This window comes from Manacus candei, unplaced genomic scaffold (genome assembly GCF_025592945.1).
Source record: "Manacus candei isolate 608988 ecotype Guabito, Panama unplaced genomic scaffold, ASM2559294v1 h1tg000062l, whole genome shotgun sequence".
Taxonomy (NCBI): domain Eukaryota; kingdom Metazoa; phylum Chordata; class Aves; order Passeriformes; family Pipridae; genus Manacus; species Manacus candei.
The window spans coordinates 1,625,609-1,647,265 of NW_026138110.1; the positions used below are offsets into that span (position 1 = coordinate 1,625,609).

Genomic DNA, 21,657 nt, shown 5'->3' on the forward strand with positions numbered 1-21,657 from the left:
CTCGTGGCAGCTAGTGGGAGCAGGGAGAAATCACTCTTAATATTGCAAAGTTTTGAGCTGTTGGTCCCCAAACTACTGCCTGGTAATGATTTCTTTGCTCCCCATTAATTTAAGTGGGATGATACTTCACAAATGCAATGCCCCATTTAAATCCCTGGTTTTCTTTTTTTCTTAGATTATACCTCTGGTGAAGCTCTGTGGAAGATAGATGTGTGTGCTGCAATGGTGACATAAAGATTTCACAGGACTGGAACAAGTTGTTGAGAATCTGTGTTTGTTTTTCATGCTGCTGTCGAGAACTATCTAAGGCAAGTAAACACCATGAGTTTTATCCTGAAACTTCACAGACATTTTCAAAGAACAGTTATTTTGCTGGCCACTTTTTGTATGGTGAGCATAGTTATTTCTGCCTACTACTTGTATAATGGCTACAAACAGGAAAATGAACTTCCTGAAATCTCTTCAGAAGTGGAATGTGGTGATCCTCAACTGTTGCCATACAAGCTGATGGAGATGAAGACCATGAAGCCTCTTGATCCCTTGAGGACAGACCTTGTAGTGCTGGTGTTTGTGGAAAGCCAGTACTCCACGTTAGGCCAAGATATAATAACCATCTTGGAATCCAGCAGATTTCAGTTCCACATTGAGATTGCTCCTGGGAAAGGTGACCTCCCGGTGCTTATAGACAAAAACAGAGGCAAATATGCTCTCATAGTCTATGAAAATATTCTGAAGTATGTGAATATGGACTCTTGGAACAGAGGCCTTCTAGATAAGTACTGTATAGAATATGGTGTAGGTGTTATTGGATTTCACAAAGGCAGTGAGAACAGCCTGCAGAGCTTTCAGTTGAAGGGTTTTCCTTTCCATGTCCACAGCAATCTGGGTATTAAGGACTGTTGCATTAACCCTCATTCCCCACTGCTCCATGTGACTAAATCTTCTAAGCTGGAGAAAGGGCCCTTGCTTGGAAATGACTGGGCTGTTTTCCAGATTAATCACACAGCTTATCAACCAGTGATATTTGCAAAAGTAAGGACACCAGAAAACCTTTCTCCACCTGCTGCTCTCAGTGCTCTCTATGCCACGGTAATTCACGACCTGGGGCTCCACGATGGGATACAACGAGTCCTTTTCGGCAATAACTTGAATTTTTGGCTGCACAAGCTGATTTTCATAGATGCCATCTCTTTCCTAACTGGAAAGAAGCTCAGACTGTCCTTGGATAGGTACATTCTGGTTGACATAGATGACATCTTCGTTGGGAAGGAGGGAACGAGGATGAACACCAACGATGTACAGGTAAAGTATGTGCACAAACTAATGGTCATTACAGCAAAGTGATGGGTTTTTTCTCTCACAAGTCCCTGCTGTGTTCTATAAACGGGGTGGGCACCTCAGAATTCTGTTCCCTTTGCTACATATGGAGAATAGTCTCCCAAAAAGAAATGAAGGTCAACTAGTTGCTAAGTAACTGATAAAGAAAAGGGGGCAGAGCAGTAGTGTTTTCACACACACCACAACCCACCCAACACACCATTCTAAACAGAATTGCAGAGTGTCTAACTACTTTGCTGATCCTTCTCTCTAAGCACACACTTCAGTGGTGTTTGGAAACAGCACAGGACTTCAGGGCTCGACTCAGGAGCTGTTCATATGTGATGGGCATGCAGCTAGTCTTACAAGCAGGAGGTAAATGTGGTGAGCAATAGTAAATGTCAGCATAAATTTTGAAGAATAGGCTGGGTTATTAGCTGTTTGAAATAGGTTTGGATGTCAGGAGTTGCTTGCAGCATTTCACCTCTCTTATCTCTGTTTATGGCTCTTGCAAGGAAGGGTTGTATTAATATTGGTCTTAAAAGCTCATTCTGTTGCTGAATGACTTGATGATTTCCATTTTAACATTTGAAGTGTTGCATTCCTGAAGGTCATTTTCCACTCCCTTGTGCTTTGCAGTGAGGTGGTAGCTGTGGGTCAGTAGCAGTAACACCTTAACATTATTTCTTCCTTTGTACCTGGCTTGTGTTTTGTGAAGTGTTGTTCCAGAGCAGATAATTAGAAGTCACCTTGTACAACTCTACTTGGTCTAGAAGTTAAAAATCTGTAACATGCTGATTGTTACCCCATTTGTGCTAAAAATAAAGGAGAATGTTTTGTTAAAACTTTCTTAATGGAAAGAGAAACTGGGAAAAGGAAAGACAAGGACAGCACTGTGTGCAGTTGTTTGTTTCATTTTAAACCAAGTTTTTGGGTTTTTTCAGCATTAATTTGTTAAGCTGCAATAACTCTGCATATAGGTCTTCCTTAAACAAAAGGTTTGAACCTGCAGTTAAACTTGAATTCACTTTAAAATTGCAACATACACTCTTTTCCCAAACATTCTCTTCACATGCAATTATAATTGAGCTATAACCTTCTCGTTAAGTCGGTGTTTTCCATATGCAAACAAATCACATGGGAGAGAGTTGAAATAAAGGAGAGATAATAAATGGAGTTTCTGTGGAGGACACGATGGCAGTGTTTGAGCTAGGTAAGTGATTGGAGAATCTCCTAAATGCAAACTCAGATCACAGGAAAGAAATAAGGTCTGACCCACATCACTGCAGAACTCCTGTTTTTCTGCAGAAGCAGCTGTTTCTGGTAAGAAAATATGTAAAATAAAACCTGAATAAACCTCTCGCTGTGTTGTGCAGTAGCACTTTGAGACAGTATGGTTTTTATTGTTTCTCTTTGAAAGTGACACCTTTGGGTTGTTTTAGGATAAGTTAGGATGTTTAATTGCCAGAATTACTTACCAAAAGCAGGAGGCTGTTGAGACAGATTTGATTAAAGCAGATACAGAAGGATAAACTGTATTGTTTTGGGAGAATAATTTGCAATATGTCAGAATGTAATCTTCCCAAAATAAAACTGTCAAATTAAATAGAAATAATATCAAAGTGGAAATAACTTTTAAGTAGGATAATTTCATTTATACAGAACTGTGTTCTGAAACAGTGGAATCTGAAAAAAAAAAAGTGTTCCCTTCTGATTCTTCATCTACTTATAGTTAAAATGTTCTATTAAACATGTTGTTAGGGCTGTCAGATGCGATGCATCTTCATTACTATTAATATCAAAGGAGTTATCCTCTGTGGCACAATGACATGTGGAAGGAATGAAACAAAATCCATTTGCAGTAGTTGAAAATCTGTTATTGTAAAGTATATTTGCAGATAAATGACATCCCATTAAACAGGAGTGTTTTACTGAGCTCTGCTGCGGTGACTGTGACGGAGAATTGGGCCCTGCAAGTGTGAAAGTGGGTTGCTAAATGTAGACTTTGTATAATTGCAGTACTCCAGGTAGCTCCTTTCTGCTAAGGTTACATTTTAAATACTAGCAAAGCAGAATTGAGTAGGATACTCTTTTGTGCTTTAATTGTGTTTGGCGTGTTTCCTCTTTAATATTTTCTGGCTGTATGTGGTAGGACCATGGGCTTGCTGAGAGTAATGGGAATGTTAACACAAATGGATGTCAAACTCTTCAGGAAGCTCCCACCACCCAGAGGGACCTCTAGGATTGGTTCTGACTGTTCTCTGGACAGGGCAGAGTTCAGGAACTGGAGGGTTAATGCGCAACTGAGAGCAAAAACAAGGTGGTCAGCTGGTCCAACCCTCCTGCTCAGGCTGGGTCCTGTCCTGGTGCTTTTTGACTGTGACCAAGGAGGGAGGTCCCAATACCTGTGAGATAAGGTTTGCAGGGGAATTTCTTCTTGACATGCCTAAATGAGATGTTCAAAGAGGCCAGAAGTGTTAATATTTGGCACAAAATTAAACTGCCCTATCCTTTAAAGTGTGTCAATTGGAGTTGAGCACTTACAAAAATTGCTGTCATAAGGTTAAGGGGTGATTTTTTTTACCACTATTATATATTGACCTCAAAAGAGGTCAGGTCAAAAGCAGACCCTCTAATAGGGGTGTCTTCTGCACCTCTAAAGAGGAGGCAAAGTGGTGATACTCCAACTTGAGTACCTATAGTGTCAGGAACACAAGCATAAAGAGCCTTTCTGAAAATCTTTTAGAAACATAGTTTATCAACCTAAATCCTGTAAAACTAATAAATGGTGTGTCTTGTTAAACAACAGGTAAAGTTTATTCTAATTTCACAACAGCTTCTTCAATTAAAAAAAAAAAAAAAAAAGAAAAAAGACCCCAAAAACTTGAAATAGTGCTGCAGATTTTAGACTACTTTACTCTTACAGATTTGCCTGTCTCTGTAAAATCTGGACTGATAAAACATAGTTCTTCAATGTAACATACTGAGTGGCTGTCACTGCGTCAACATAACCATCCATCTTCATAGTTATTTACTTTATCTTCCTCTAGTATAATAGAAATAATGGAAGAGAACAATTCCATGGTCTAATTGCCTCCTACTTTGAAAATAAGCTCAGTAATATCATCTCAACATTCATTTTTCAGTAACTTTTTTCTCTCCTGTTGTCTGTCAGGCAGGAGGGACCATTATGCTGTGACAATGTTATATTTTATTTTCCTTGTGTCTTTTAGAAAGACTAAGAGCCCGTGCAGTGCAAGTAATTCATTTAAATGGACATACAGAGAATAATCTGTCTAGATATCCACAGAGTAAGTTTATCTTAATAGACCACAGTTGTCCTGGCTGACAGTCTACTAATTTAATATCTCTTTTTGTTACAGTTACTCTTTGTAAAATTTTTATGACTATAAAGCATTGAGATTTTTTCAAGGGAAAAGCAACTGATAAAAGGGGGGAAATTAAATGTGATTTCTTTTTCCTGTTGACAGTTTGTGCCGTGCTGGTGGTTTGGGCAGTTTGGTTTGGTCTACCTTTTCCTTAATTTCCCCGACACAGGCACGTTCTCTGGTTCTTTAAGAGTTAATCACATTTTCCAAATGAAAAATTAGAACACTGTGAAATTATTTTCCCCTAATAATTAGCTGTGTGATCTTTCCTTGACTGCCTTGTCCTTTGTGTGCTTTTCAAAAGAGACCCTTTGAATTGAAGTCAGGAGGGGGATCTCCTCTCTTTGTTCATGTAAACCTAATCTTTTCCTACACCTGTAATTATTCTTTTATGATTGGCAAGGAAAAAGCTTCATATTGACCATATCCATTATTGGAGGGGGAAGATAGGTCTTTTCTTGTCATTCTATTTTGGGAGTGCTCAGGCAATGCTGAAATGGGCAATACAAGCTTCACTCTGCAGCCTTTGAGCATTAGTCATGGAAGAACTGGACAAGAGCTCCACTCTTGGTGTATCATCTGTGCCAGACATCCTTCTGATAATGGAGAGCATTCAGCCCAAAGGAATAAATTCATAACATTATAGTCTCCATCCCTTGCACAGGCTCTCATCTTGGCCGGATTTTGAGGTTTATAATGCAGAAATCCATAGCAGAGTGAGTCCTCTAACTTTCCATGGTGGACAGAGACAACAGAGAAAAATAGCTCATCTTCAGGCAGGCACTGCTTAAGTGAATTGCACTTTAAAAGTATGTCATTGTTTGTTGTTCAGAAATTGCTTCTGGAGTGACTAAGATCAAATATAAACATTTGCATTTGGTCAGGTCAGTCTTCTTGTTCCAAAGCCAGTGCTGTCACTTCTTTGTTATTTCCTTAGTGCATTGGTGGCCTAAGCTTTTGTTTAATATAATTCTGCTTAAAAACAGATTTCCCCCCTAAGAGCTAATTGTTTATTCCCTGTATGAAATTCATCCACGTTAGTCAGCACAGCTTAAATTATTACAGTTGTTTAAAACCCATTAAGTGTCTTTTCACCCTGTGCAGCATATGTGGAAAGAAACCAGAACTTCCCATGGCAAAGCATTCCATTTGGCCATAAATTTTAAGACAACTTTGTGTCTTTTCAGTCACTGTTGCATAGGAATGATGTAAATATTTGCCTCAGAAGAGAAGCTCGGATATATTTTGTGTTGAGGCAGAACTTCTAAAAGGTGCAGAAAGCTGAGCTGTCAAGACAAGCGATGGTTCCTGTCACAGGAGGAAGTCTGATTCTCTCAGTTAATTGCTTCTTTATCTCCAGGATCACGGAGAAGGTTATCAGGAAAGAAATGACAGATGTGTCATCAAATGTGTCAGGTGCACAACCACCAGAGGTACTGAGGGCTGTTTGGTTGCACTGAGCCGTAAATCTTTCCTTTGGGGAGATTCAAAGAAACCTTTTGAATCAGCTCTTTAAATTACATAACAAAGTCATTATTAAGAACTCTTGCTCTGCTAAATCATTTTACGTTCCCAGTCCATTAGCCATAGTACCTTTATGCCAGTGTTCAGTGTGCCTGCTGTGTTACATACATTCTTTCTTAATTTAACCTGAAACTCCTAAAGTATTTTATATTGACTTGTTGAAATAGCAAGGAAAAAGTGCATTCTGTACTTCAAAAAGTGTCAAGGAAAAGTTATGTTATTAACCAGTGTCTCTGTAGCTGTCTGATGCCCTAGGACTGATTTACTTGAGCATATTGTTTCAGCTGCAGTAGTGTGTAATATTTTGCACTGTGAGACAATAGAGAATTAGAATTTGATTTCAGAACTAAAATATAACTTTAAAACAAGTTATAAAAATTGGTTTATGTATTTTATGGACTGCTACCAGCATAAAGTACACTTTACCAGTCAGTCATTGTAACATCTAAGAGCAATTTGGTTTATGTATCAACTTCTATGAATTTTAATCAAGTAAAATTGTTACAACTGCTGCTCAATACATTCCAGCTCTTTTTGTTAGAGGTGTACTGAAGTTTGAGATGGAAGGCTGGATAGAAGTTGTCAGTCAGAGAGGGGTGACTGCAGAGAGGCCACGGGGACACAGGACATTTGAGGGCTGATTCCTTCAAGCTCTTCTACCCCAGCACCAGATTTGACTGATGATTGCACACTCCTGGTCTGTCTTCATGACAGAACCATGGTAAGGAAATCCTGAAATCTTCTGTGAATCCCCTGGTGCTTTCCAAACAAGATGATGTGCATTACAGATTCAGTCACCTAAATCTTTCCAGAAAATGAGAATAATTTGTTTTCATTTTTGAATTCCTCACATTTCTCTGTGATGGTGAGATGTCCTTAGGCTTAGTGTAACTCTTAACAATGGTGTCTTTCTGTTCTCAGTGGAGTTTTGGGATATCAGAGCTATTTTATTTATTAAAACATAAGGAATTGCACTCCCCTGAGCTCAAGTGGGGTAACTGAATATTTGGTAACACTGTTTCTGCTTTTCCCTTGATTTATTATATTATGCAGAGATACCTTTACACTTGATTTTAAGGCTTCCCATCCAAAGGAATCCACACAAAATCTTAGATTCACCAGGTGTTCCAACCTCCAGTGATCATTTCTGGCTCACAGCCACTTAGTTAACAAGCTCTGTCTTCCTCTGCCTACTTGGAAACTTAAGGAATGTAGGTGAATATTTTCATGGATGAGATAAAACTGCATGTGATTGTGCACACTTTGAGTGTTTTTAGCATAACCTAAACTCAGCAGTGTTTGGGTTCATCCATCTGGATGAACCATCCATCTGGTGAAAATCAAACCTGCTGTCACATCAGTCCCTCTCTTTCCTTGGACTGCAAATTCTCTTGGGCAGAGGCTCTTTTTGTTCAGAAAGCACCTCGTTGATACAAATAACAATAATGTAAAACAGCTTCCCACAGAGCTGCACAGACTCCTCCCTGTGCTGGTGGCTGCTGCAGATTTATTCTAGGCTTTTCCAGATTACAAGTTTGCCATCCAGTTCCTGCTGCTAATGAAATAGAATAAAACTTTCACAGCCAACAAATAAAAACACACTGCAGACAGATCTAGAAATCAAAGCCCTTAGCTGTGAAACATGATACCAAAAGTGAGCCTACCTCCTTCCCCATCTTCAGTCCCATCAAGAAAGGCACAGTCTGGCAAGAAGAAAAAAGTGAGGGTGGGAGTGGGACTAAAGATACCTCAGAGTTGTCTTTGATAGAACTCTAACAGCACTTAAAAGGAGGCTGAAAAATAATTTTGCATTTATATATAAATAGTAGGGGGTTTATGATGTGAAACATTTCTCTTATCCCTTGTCCTTTCTCACTGTCATTGGTACAGGTGATAGAAACGTTGAAAACGTAATCTTGAAAATATCCGAAAACCAAGATGAATACTAAAATATACCCAAGTTTGTAATGTAAACTGGTTTGAAATTCAAGCTGACTATGAAAAATACCATTTTGTATCAGTAAAGAACTTCATCTTACTGACTGAGGTGGTTTCTGGAATATTGTGCTCAGTTCTGCACCACTTGATCAGAAATATTTAGAGAGTGCTTAGAGACACCAGAACAGTCAGGAAACATCTGAGCAAAAAAATGAGAAAATGAAGGCTAAAAAATTCAGTAAGTAACGATGACCAAAGCAGAAAGCAATAGGCTGCAGATGTCTGCAGGGTATTAACAGTGAGGAGGGACAAAAATATTTAATGTAAGGCACAGAGGTGTTTAAGTGTAGGCTGAATAGCCAATAAAAGTAGCAGAATAGAGGCTAATATGCCAAAGGAAGTAAAAGGATTATGTAAGTCTTTAAAAATTAGATTTGGCAAAAGGCCATGAAATATGCTATTGGAAGGAATATAATATTGGCAGGGAATTTGTACTAAGATATATTCTCCATCTCTTACAGTCTAATCAAATGCAGAGCTCAGTTGGATTCCTGCGTGCCTGTTTGAGGCTGCAAGTGTAGACTTTGCCAGCTGGGATATTTCACTGTGTGCATGTAGTTTTTGTAATCTTGTCTTTCAGAAATGTGAACGCTCATGCAAAAACAAGAAAGGTGTGTTTTAACAGTAACAAAATCATCTCCATGTTTTTCACTTGGGGTGTTTTCTGCTTGATTATATCCCTCAGAATATGTAGGAGTCAATGACACTGTCCTAGTTTTTATTAATTTGAAGTAAGTCATTATATCATTTCTGTCTTGACTACATATAATCGTGAAAAATATGGCTTGAGAAAAGAGTTATATCTGTTATTTTATGGAAGCTTTCTCTCTTTTTTTTGTCACTTCTTTTATAGCAATGTTGATGTAGCTGGGGAATTTCATTCAGCAGCTTTAGAACTACTCATAAAGAGAAGAAAAAAAGATAAATATTTGTGACCCATAGCTGGTGAGCAAGCTAACACTGAATTCCCAGCTGTGTCTTAGGTGGAACTTTCAGACAGAAAAAATGAAAATCTTTTTGGCCAAAGATTGTTTTTTCTATTGATAAAGGTGGGGCATAGAGGGGAAAAAGAGCTTTTGGTGCCTCAGCTCACCCCAAACATAGGGATAAAGGTAGATATTTTTAATCAGATGTGCATCTTAAGAGATGCACAGGAATCTGAATCTTTTTACCTCTACTGGGAAAAAAGAGTATCTAAGAAGCATTCACTCATCAGAGTGTTGCCCAGCCCATGGAGTAATCTTTATTTAACATGCCAGTGACGTGATAATTTTTTTGTGCTTTACTGAACAGGGAAAGCAACTGACTCTGTGGTGGTCTTTATATAAATAACAAGGTTTGAGTCTTCTTTTATTTACACTTCGTTCTGAAGTATGTAAAACTAAGCATTAAGACAGATATTGTGCTTTAATCTTACCTGGGTGGGGGGAAGATGGTCTTTGAAGGCCCCTTCCAACCCAAGCTGTTCCATGGCCTATTGAACTGTGGGAATAGCAATTTGGGAGACAAATCTGGGGGAAAGTAGGTTTTATGGAACAAGTTTCTTCTTCTGTATGCAAGCCATGGGTGTATAGGTGGAACTGAAATTGTGTCTCTAAAAAAAAACCTGGGCATTTTGGGCAGAGTGACGCAGCCACGGACAGAGTCAGAGTGGAGCAGGTGTAGTGACCCAGCTGCAGGTGCCTGCACATCAAGTGAGGCCCCGTGGTCTCTGCTGCTGAGAGATTAGGCTTTGAAGTCCTTCCAGAGTTGAGCCTTCCAGATATTTTCAGCATTCAGTGGCTGTGCAGAGCCATGTGGTGCCAGGAGCAGGGGGAAAGGGCCCGGAGCCGCAGGGCTGGGCAGTGTGTGCTGGATCAGGGAGGGCTTGTCCTTCAGCCAGGCTCTGCCTGCTGTGTGTGTTGGCTGCTGTGAGAGCTAAAGCTGGAACTGGCATTTGAGGAAGCATTAAATAAGAAGCAAATGTGCTGTTGATAATGAATGTGGTGCTAGGAGCTTGGATCATAACCTCTGTCCATTTTGAGCTGGGTGACTATAAAATACATGCCCCATTAGACTGAACAGCCATGCCACTGTTTTATCTGTGACAAAATACCATGCACCCTTCCAACCAAGATGTGAAGCTGTGCAAGTGTGGGCTGTCTAATGAGGGGGTGCAGAGGTGTAATGCCTAACATTTACTGGGAGCCAGACAAGTGTCGACACGAATCAATGAACAGCCCTGAGAATTTATCTGCTGCTGGTGGGATGCAGTGGAGACAAGCCAGACTAAGCAGGCAGAGCAGAGCAGAGCGGCCCAGAAGTGACCTGGAACAGAATCTGAACCACTCTGTCACCCTGAGAGATGGGCTGTCGTGCTCAGAGCTCAGGCAGCATGTTGGGGGGGTTGTGACTGCAGCACAGCCACCTGAATTGCTTTCTGTTAACAAAACTCACTTTCCTGCTGTGCTGGCCATCACCACATCACAGGAACTTAACTGGATAAATATGAAGAGATTCCACATGCATTTTAGAGCCACTTTGGTTTTGAGTTCTGTCATACTCTGAGAACTTACCTCTTCATACTCCGTGTTTCACAAGCAGGCAAAGTGTTAGGTGAAAATGCAACCAACAAGGTTTCTGTTGAATCCTGTCTGAGCAAAACCCAGGGAAAAATATGTAGCAGTAGGATGTTTGTTCTATTTCAACTGACCTGGGATTTTTTTTGACCTTTATTTTAAAGGAATGCTGCAGTTCATTTCTGTTAACTGCAGAATAATGAGATCACTTAGCTGTTTAGTAATAGTAACTCCTTTCATCTAAGTACACTTTAATTAAGAGCTAATAATGCACAATTTCAGACAGAATCCTGAAAATACCATGCTAATTGCTTACTTTACTAAACAGTGTTGGCACCAAGTATTTATAACCTTCATGTTACCTTGCCATAATTAGCTTATTCTCATTAACCAGCTACCTCAGCCTCCAACAAGCGAGAAGTTGGTGAAAGAAGTTAGAAATATTTCTTAAATCTCTTAGTTGTACAAATGATTTACCTAGATGAAAGAGCCTAATTACTTGAAAATATGTAATTGGACCATCATCAAGATCATTATTGTATGTAATATAAAAACACCTCCAAAGGAAGAAAGACTCAGTGACATTTAAAACAGTGTGTTCTGATAAAAAACTTTTGATTGAAATTATTTGAGCAGCGTTTTCTAAAGTGGCTACCTATATTTTTTGGATCCTTTAGTGGACCTCAAATTCAGCTACCTAGTCATAGCATCTGAGCACATAAAATGAAGTTGTGGCTCCTGAATTTTTTTTCTTATGTTGGACACTGAAAAACTTAAGGTGCACACAACTGGCTCCAGCCTGATACCTTATTGACCCTTTGAGGGGAAACTGGGTTGCCTGTTCTCTGCCAGCAGAACACTTTACACAAAAAGCTGAAAGTTTTCTTTGGTTTTTTCTCTTGTCCTCTCTGTAGTGTCAGCTCTGTTAGGAGAGCACACAAAGGCAATTTAAGCTTTCTTCTCCTTTTGTCTGAAGGATATTCAAAATATTTTTTTTCAGATACACCCAGTAGACCCAAAGCAATTATTCTTTCTCCTGTGTAGGTTAAATGTTTATGATAATGGGTGTCAAAGTGCTATTCTGGAAAATCCAGAAAGAGTAGATGTTGAATTTTAATGATGTTCCAAAATACGTAACTTATCATGAGGGATGCATTTTTCGCAGAAGCAAAGTAGTCTGTCCAATAAAATAATGATTCCCAGACATTTGGGAGGGACCTTCATTGAGGCTGTCTCCTGTTTCCTCTTGTCAGAGGGTGGAAAGGCAAAGTGATGTCACAGAGAGTGCACAGTAAAAGGACATCACACCAGTTACAGCTCATTAAACCTCTGTACTAAGAACTCCATTCAGAAGCTAAAAAAAATGACTTTAGTTCTGTTTCTTTCCTCTCTTGCAGGGGTTGGAGTAAAGAGGAAATCTGGTATGGAAATTAAAGTTACTTTTGCATAGGAGCTCCCATAAAGGGGCTTGGTGTGCTTAACTGGTGTGCTTTCACATTGCAGTTTTATTAGGTTGTCCTTCCTTTGCAGAACGTTCTTGCCTTTATCAGAGAGCCAACATGGCATTAGAAGTTTTTCTAAAAGCAAAGCAATTCCTAATTTAATGGCTCCTTTGATAGTATTGTCAGACAGAAAATAGTAAAGCAAACGTTGAGAGATGAGATCTGCTTCCCAAAAAAAAAAAGGAGGAAGAGAAAAGCTTTTTGGAAAATTACGAAGCTGACCTTGCTTTTGTTGGTGACATGAAAGCCTGTACTGAAGTGTAGGATGTTAATGCTGCAGCACCATGTCTGTGTGCTTGCCAACTGAGTTAAATCCACGTGCTTACAAGTAGAATTCAGTTATTTCGCTTTTCAAGTGGCAAAGTTCCTTAGCAGCTTTTGAGCAGGAAAATAGTGGTAAATATGTTGGTATGACTGCACAAAGAAGTCATCATTCCTCTTTGGAAGCAGAGTTCAACAAGGCATTCTTGATTGATTTCTTTGATCAGTCAAGACATTTGGGTCTGAGTATTTTTTGTTGATGCTGAAGAAATTACAACTGTCTGTTTACCAAAGACAAGTTAGCACTTGTAACTTCTCTGTGACAGACTCTGAAGTGAAACCATGTGAAGAGATATTTGAGGACAGGAGGCAGGATGGTTTCCTGGCTGTGCAAGTGGGAAGCAAGTTTGACAATAGGAATTTTATCCTTGGCTTTACAGCTGATTTACTTGAACAGAAGCTTTTGACAACCCATGGCATCTGTCTGTGCCTGTTTGTCCTGTTTGTGAGATGAGAAAATATGTTGTTTTGCTGCTGGGAAAACTTTTGTCTATTCCTTGGATTGTAAAAGGGGCTTTCTCTGAGGGTTTTTTTTTTTTTGGACTCTTGGTGAAGAAATCATATGTAATCATATAACGAATCCTCACATTTGATTTCTGGAACAAGGAATTTCCTAAACCCTAGCATGTAAGCTTAGGAAAAATTGAAAAGAAAGTACTATGTCTACGAAAGTGGTTATGCAGCCAGCAATTTATTTTCATTACAGCACCAGCAGAAATATAGCATGGACTAAATAATTATTTATAAACATATGAAGGCTTTACTAAATAGTTTTAAAATACCAGTACTTCAGTACTAATGTATTTATGTAACATTTCATACAGACACTCAGAGGGTCTGTTCATAAGCAATCATAAAATATACAGAAAATATCAGGAGCTTCCCTTCAGCATATAAAGCAGCATGCAAAAAGGAAATTTTGGGCTTTTTGTCCCCCTACTTTTCTCCCTTTCTGATGGAAACTCACAGTAATAGGCCCTGCCATCTGCTACTGTATATTCTTCATGAGTTTTAACATTTTGTTTTTAGAACCTGAAAGATGAGTAAAATGTCAAGTCGCCCAGAAAATAATCACAGGCACGACAACTCAAATGTTGGCTCAGCTTGTCTGTGCAAAAAGTGGTTCACAGCAGGTCTGGGCCCTCCCTCTTGGCAGATGGAGCAGGTACCCCCTTGGTATTAGCTGGTATTTCCCAGCACAAGGTGAGAAGCTGGGAACTGCACCAGCAAAACTAACTCCCAGAGAAGGAGTTAACTCTCTGTTGCGTTATTAAAAAAATGTCATGGGCTTCTTGCTACCTGTTTGAAAGCCTGGATCTCCTTTTTCCAGTTCTGGTTTTGCATCCTGCTGGGACCACACTGGAGCTGACAAGCTGGGAAGGTGTTAGAAAGGTGCAGGATAAGATCTTCAGCTGGAAAAATGCTCACAGCTCTTAATAGGGAGGAAAAGAACTCGCAGCCCATTCGTGCCCCCTGGCTGTCAGGCTGGGTGTGTGGCCATATCCTTTGCCTCCTACCTCCTTAACCGTGCAAAGATACAATCATTTCATTGAATCGCTTCCCAGCAGCTCGAGGATGGTTTTCATAATAAATCCTGTGCACATTTGCTACCTTTCATTACAGTCAGAAGACTCCTCAGAGATCTTTGCACTCTCAGCCTCTGCAAAAGCCCTTGTTACAGCATTGCAAGAGTTTGCTCTTAATATTCCACTTCATAAGTCTGGAGCTTGTTTTCAATTACTTCCCTTCAGTGCTTCATTTTACTCATTCCTTTAGGAAGTCCCTTGTTCACAGGACATTTTTCAGGCTTTGCAGTGAAAGAAGATGCTCTTTACCAGGTGAGTGCTGGAAAAGACCTGAAGAAGAGCTCACGTGCCTGGTAAGGTGGATATTGCCTCCATCTGCAAAATGGGCCATATTTTAAGGGATTGTAACTTGACTGTACTGTGCCTAAGACCTAAACTGGACTTGACTTCTGTGCTAACATTTTGTTGTCTTTGGCATACCAGTTAAAAAAATAATTGTAGACAAATTGCTTACATAATGAAAAGGTCCAGAGAGACTGTAATTAAAATTACTGGCTTATATTTTTCAAGGCACCAAGTTGTCATTGAACTGCAAAAGTAGGGAACCCTCTAGACCTTTAAACCTTTGAAAATCTCCAGTCACTTTTTTTGTGCTTTTAAATATGGTCCTCCTTCAGAACACACTTAGTTACTCATCTCTGACAATAATAATGCTTTATTAAAATTATTGTGCTGTAATATTTGCTGACCTTGAAAACTCTTTGATGACCTTTGCTCTTCTGTTTCGTTCTTGCTTTGCAAAGTTTGGAAGGCTGGGTTTCCATGTTACACCTGGAAAACTGAAAGAGAGACCAGCAGGATGTAAGAGTTTGGGAGATAACTCCTGAAATACTGTGTAAATCTTGGGAGTACCAAATCAAGAAGAGCATATTGAAATTAGAGAGTGAGGCTGTAGCTGATGAATAATGCTTTCCCTTTTCTTCCTACATGCTGTTTTCTTGTTTGTACTAATTTAGTGCAAGTACAGGAATGCTGGCAGCCAGTATTGTCACTGTCTGAGAAATGAGTCAGACTTTGGAGGAATCTAAGATCAAGTTGTCTGATGTGGAATAGGCTTCCTCTAACTTCTTTCTGTCTTTCTAGATTTATTTTCTTTTGTATTTCTGCTGATTTTGAAACATGACTGAAATGCTGTGTATGTGCTTGAGCTGACCTATAGAAACATAGTCCTAATAGTTGCTGTTCACCCTATGAATGGAGCAGTGGTAAGGGCACAAGAGACCTGAAATTCATTCCTGGCTGTGTCCCAGGTTTCCTGAATGATCAGTGGAAGGTCTTTGCTCTGTGTGTCCCTTTGTTTTTCTATCCCATGACTCAAAGAGTAAACCAGTATTTAATTGCTGGTCATCTTCATGAGGAAAAGTATGGAGTTTGCATGCTATCTTTAATCTTTAAATGGTAATAAAATATCTGTTACTGCTTTGTCATATATAAAGAGCTGTTTTTAAATAGCAAAACTGATTAAACAGACATATACCTGTAAAAATACTTATATTGTTATATTAAATTTCTATGCCCAGGTTGTGTTTTCTACAGATATGTTTATATGGTGATTTGCTTTTTTTCAGGCCCTGCTTGACACTCAGAATCTTTTGAGAGCCCAGATTACAAATTTTACTTTCAACCTGGGATTTTCAGGGAAGTTTTATCACACAGGTAAGAATAAAGTACTAAAATCCCTTTCATTTTGATGGTGTTCTTTTTAGTCTGAGGACAGTAGGAAGGATGGAGACTAAAGGTCTTAGTAAGGTGTGATTTCTGCATTAGGTGCCAGTGTGGAGCAGATTCAGTTCCTCCTCCCCTTTGTTAACATTCAGTTCCTTTCAGCCCCTTGTTGACTGGTGAATTCCACCAATCACATGAAATTTTCCATTGATTTCACTGAGAATCTGTTGAGCTACCACAGTTGGTCCTTTTGGATACTGTGGAGGTACAGCAATGTATATTATCCATTAAAATAATTTTGTGCTTAAAGCACTGTAGGAATAGGTAGAAGGTATTAAAATAGGATGTGAGCCCAGCAGAATGGTCTGACTCAACTCTGTCAGCAGTGCCTCAACAGGCAGTAGTTTAAATGGACACATTTTATTATGTTCATACCATTCTTATATTTTCAAACATGTGTAAGATTATAATAGAAGCAGAGACTTTACTTCTGAGCTATTTTTGTTTTTCCTTTTGCAGGGACTGAGGAGGAGGATGAAGGTGATGACCTGCTGTTGAGATCAGTGGATGAGTTCTGGTGGTTTCCCCACATGTGGAGTCACATGCAGCCCCACCTCTTCCACAACGAGTCCTCTCTGGTGGAGCAGATGATCCTCAACAAAAAATTTGCCTTAGTGAGTTATATTTTTGCATTTTGTATATTATTTAGGTCCTCAGAAACCATTATTCCTACTTTGTTGGAAAATTAATCTGTGTAGAATTTGGTTTAGTCTCAGTGAATTGAGGGGAAAAGGAAGTTTTGTTAAAGTGCTTTTTGCAATCACTCTTTTGTGCTATGAAAATTCTATTTCTCAACAGTTTGTATTTCCTTCTCAATTAAAGTTTGATTTGGCTTTCTGAAAAAAATTACAGAAAAATTCTTTCAGAATGAAGAATTAATATGTTCTCATCTTGGAAAGTCAATATAGATAAATGAAACTCTATTCCAGTATTTTTCTATAGGAAATTTTGTCCAAATAACCCATTGTTTAGATTAGAAAAAAAAATGCAATTTTCTCAAAGAATAAATGCTTCATCAAAACATGTCAAATGACTTTATGAAACCACTGCATGTTAGGATTAGTTACATGTGCCACATTTTCAAAGATGATTTTCTGCAGTGATACCTAATAACATCTTATATATTCCCTTTGGATCAGCTTTATATAAACTTGTTTTGTAAAGCATTGCCTTTACTAATTGTTTACTCACAACCAAACTCTGGAAAAAAGGTTTCAGTGGGAATACAAGAAAAAGTAAAACCAGGTTTTAGGTCTGAGGATACCAGAGAAACAGGCTACAGTTACTTTCATACAGCAAAACAAAACCAAAATGCCAAACATAATAGATGTTATTTATCTGAAGAAGTGGTCTAATGTAAAGACCTTAGAATGTCTTACATCAGAATATCCTAGCAAACATAACTTATTTGCTGAATAACATCTATTTTTCCAACATCCTAATTTTACTTCTTCCTTTTCAAAATGCACTGGTTGCTCTTTAGTTGGCAGGTAAAGACTTTGTTCCTGGAAAGAGCAGGGGAATTTGAAATGCCAGAACAAAAGAGAGTGCACTTATGGCCATGTGTCAGTGAGTGTGGGAGGACAGTATAGACCTGAATATCAAGCAGTTGGTGTTTGTATTTGAAAACTTAGCTTTTAAGTAAGGTACATGCTTTCTTTCGAGATTTTACCAAGTTGACTGAAAATTGTAGTTGTACTGAGTACAGGCCAGCTCAATTTTAATGTTTCCTTTCAAGAAAGCATTCCAATAGAGGTTAGGTTCAGGAAAATTTAAAAATCCTGTGCCCACATTTCCCCTTTTAATACAGTTCTGTGTGCTGTTCCAAGCTCCACTGGAAATGAGTTCTTGTGGTTCTGGTGTGACCTAAGACATCCTCTGGGATTAGTCTACAGCATGTAAGCATTAAAGGATGTTATTAGAATAATGCATATTCAACCCTGGTTTACAGAACTTCATGAATTTCCATGTTCTTCACTACTTCCAGTGCTCTTAATATGCACCCATTTTTCTCTGAGATAAGACTTAGAATCCTTTCATATTTCTTAGTAGCTAGTTTATTCAGATGAAGAGATCCAAGTGTCAACCCACTCTTTGCACACAAAGTATGATTACAAAAAAATGCTGAAGATGACCATATGAATACAACCAGTATAAAAAAACTCTAAAGCAGAATTCAAAGGCAGTACGAGGGCAGCCTTCCTAAGTCATGGCAACACAATGACATCTTATGGCCTGTGCATTCTGCTAATCAGACTGTCAAAGAAAGATCTTCTATCCCCTGTTCCTTTGAAAAGTAACCTGAAAGAAAATACATTAAATATGAAGAGAAGGTAGTAGCAGCAAGGTCGGTATGTAAACAAGATAAATGACAGAGTCTGCAAAAACAGGAAATGTACTACAAAAGGGTTTACTGCACAACATCTGCCTGTGGAATGTTACAAGTGGTTATCTTTTATCCTTTTTTAAAATGGCACTGAAATCGTTAAGCTGGTTTTTGAATATGGTTTTATGTTTTGAGTGGACTAGAGGGGACACGCAGTGACTGAAATTCAGCTCCTCATCCAAGTAATTGTGAAGGGACATGCAGTGGAAATCACACTTGTGTAACAGCAACTGCCAAATGCTGCCTCTTGTGTGGAACACGTGCCATTTGCTCTCTGAATTCTCTTCCATCTCCCTTCCAGATCAGCATCCTTTGATATTACTCTTATTTGCATTTCAGACCTGTTCTTGATCTCTCATAAAAAAGGATCTGAGAACTACCAAAACATCAAACTTTTAAAGTTTTTGAAAGCAGCCATTGTTCTGTTATGTTTTAGGAACATGGTATTCCAACTGACTTGGGCTATGCAGTGGCTCCACACCATTCTGGAGTGTATCCAGTACATGTTCAGCTTTATGATGCCTGGAAAAAGGTCTGGAACATCCGAGTTACCAGCACAGAAGAATATCCACATCTTAAGCCTGCAAGGTACAGACGAGGCTTCATCCACAAGAACATCATGGTGAGTTGGATCGATGATGTTCACGTTGTACTCTGCCATTTTATGAACAGTTTATTTTTAAGTGGAAAAGCACAGTATCCTGAAAGTTCACATTGTGAGAAGCACATATTGCTCTGCATAAGTAGCAAGATATATCTGACAGTGCCTTGTTAATTAAAATGAGTCTGTTGCTGATGATGTTACTGCTGATGAAGGTGGCATCCAGGCACCCCGCTGTCAACAGTTTACAGGCTGTTCGCTCCTCTAGTCCTACTGTTAATGCTGGTTCAGAGATCTCAAAGAAAAAATCAGCTTGGCATGGTTCAACAGAATTGGATGGGTTAGGTTTCTCTCAGGTTTTTGGGAATGACATCATTCACAGCCCCCTTTGCCAAGGGAAGGGGTTGTACACAACCGGCACGGAAGGCGTTGTGCTGCTGCCATCTGGTCACTGGGGAGGAGGCTATTTCGGATTCACATCCTGTCATTATTATCTCAGAAGTGTTTCTAAACAGCTTTCCAAAACACTTGGGGACATGTTCTTGAGTAACTTTCTTTTGGAGCATGTGAGAAGAGCGGAGAACAGGCAGGATCTGGGGGGTGTGCTGTGTTATACCTCTGGCTGCAACAAGCAGTTTTGGAGGGTCAGCTACCTTACCACAATATTGCTCCTTAGTACAGAATTCTGGTATTGTTGTAAAGTTGCCATGGATACCACTTTGCTTAGCTAAATAGTAATATTTTAAAGTTTTGATCTATTTTTGGGTGAAGCAAATTAAAAATGGTCTCCAGAAATCCAGGAACAAAATTGACACCGTACAGGTCTGAGCTACAGTTTGTTCTCCTCAGAGCAATCCCTGCATGTAAAATAATGTTCATGGATGTGCTCAGGGAGCATGAAGCATTTGGGGAAGATGGATTGACTTGGAATCTCCAAAAATCTCTTTCATGAATATTTGTAAGAACACGTCATTTGAGTCTCACATAATGAGATTTAATACAAGGACACTGTGGCCAAAACCTGCTTCCAAGAACAGTCATATAAAACCACCTGTTTGGGGAGTCTCAAGCTTTCAGTTCTCCTGGGCAAATGCATTAATATTTTACATCTGCAGGCTTATAGTAATGAATACATTCAGTAATAAAATCAGTGTGTAAGATTTGCCAGAGCATCTCCCAGCCAGTACAGCTTCATTCCCTGCCTCTGTGAAGAACTGTGCTCATATTTCATCAGTGCAATCCAAAGGTTTTTTAAAAACATATGGAAGTTTATAGCAAATGTACAAATTCCATACATTTTCTGACAACACAGAATTTACAATCTGTGGTCACAGTATCCTTTACATTACAAAAAATGTTGAGAATTGAAATGCAAGAAATAAAAGAGTGTCTACAAAACCACAGGCTATGTCAAATAAGGCACTTTGTATTTTCAAAGCTAATCTGTCATAACTATCCCATTGTAAGAATTTTACATGAACACCCACACTCAGCTGTTGATTTTCTGTAAGGGATAGACATAACTTAAATACTCTCCAGCAAATTATTTTCTGAAATAGATAGAAAATATTTTAAATTTCTGCTGGAAAACTTAACTGCATTTATTAGTTCTTCCTATTCAAAAGATTTGTTCTTGGAGTGTTTTCTAAAATAATTTTGTTTGTTTTGTATTGCAACTGGTCTTCCAAAACTAGCACAGTTAATTGAGAAGGAAATCTTTCTTATGATGTGAAAATTATTGGCTAAATTCCCCACATGTAAGTGTAGAATTATTGCTGCTGATGCCTGGGCCAAAATAAAAAACCAGTTTGACTTTGAGATTCCAATTTAAATTTACAACAAAGCCATCATTCAAATAAAAGTGGAACTAATTAATACAATATAGACTGATAATATTTCAAATTATGTTTGAAAATATCTTAAAATTTTAGAACTCATTGCTGACTACACTTCAAATACTTGGTTTTAGGATGAGGTGTTACAGACAAAGTAAATATGATGAATTTTTGGATGTTGTGATTTCAGTGTTAATAATTCAACTAGATTATTACTGACTTCTGACAAAGTCAAGATGCCAAATCTACCCAGCAATTATCAGCTATGTGTTACTTATCTGGCATTTATTATCTCATTAAAAGTATAAACTCTTGAGTCTTTTTTTTAAATTATTTTTTTAATAAATTCAGGTGCTTCCTAGGCAAACTTGTGGCTTGTTCACCCACACCATTTTCTATAAAGAGTATCCTGGAGGTCCAAAGGAGCTAGACAAAAGTATTCAAGGAGGAGAGTTGTTCTTCACAGTGGTTCTCAATCCAGTAAGTACAATGTCATTTTGAAATGTTTAAAACAAATTAATTAAAGGAAAACACATGTGGTCTCCTTCCTAGAGGATGGCAGGAGTCCCAGGGTATTGGTACCATAGCAGTGCTTGGGCAATTCATGGATTTTAACTGAAAGTTACTGGGCTTAGCAAATGAGATTTAGAGGAAGGCATAGGAACAGCATTTTGAGTCTGGACAAAATATATTCCATATTGAAGCACAGCCAAAAACTATTTTACAACAGTAGGGAAACAGCAAGATTTAATATGGGTACTTGAGGCATAAGCCTTTCAAATTAAAAGAATTAAGAGAGCAGAGGAGAGGACAAGGTAAGAGGTGAAACAATCGTGATATTTTGGTATTAATGACCTTTGATTGTCCCTGCCTGACATCCTTGAACGTGAGTGCAGTAATGTCTTTTTATGTATT

The 21,657-nt window shown here is 38.7% G+C and overlaps 1 protein-coding gene across 18 annotated transcripts in view; it reads left to right on the plus strand.

Moving 5' to 3' along the window:
* Positions 1-21,657, plus strand: part of LOC127478752 (bifunctional heparan sulfate N-deacetylase/N-sulfotransferase 3) — a 256,760-nt gene that overhangs the window by 169,977 nt on the left and 65,126 nt on the right. For all 18 annotated transcript variants that reach the window (XR_007907315.1, XR_007907328.1, XR_007907325.1 and 15 more), the window contains 5 exons: positions 176-1,302; positions 15,764-15,851; positions 16,380-16,534; positions 18,743-18,928; positions 21,094-21,222. Coding sequence is in view for 1 of the 18 variants with exons in the window: in XM_051804846.1 (XP_051660806.1) it covers positions 322-1,302; positions 15,764-15,851; positions 16,380-16,534; positions 18,743-18,928; positions 21,094-21,222 (1,539 nt within the window). In the remaining 17 variants the exon portion in view is untranslated. The remainder of the gene's footprint in view (positions 1-175; positions 1,303-15,763; positions 15,852-16,379; positions 16,535-18,742; positions 18,929-21,093; positions 21,223-21,657) is intronic.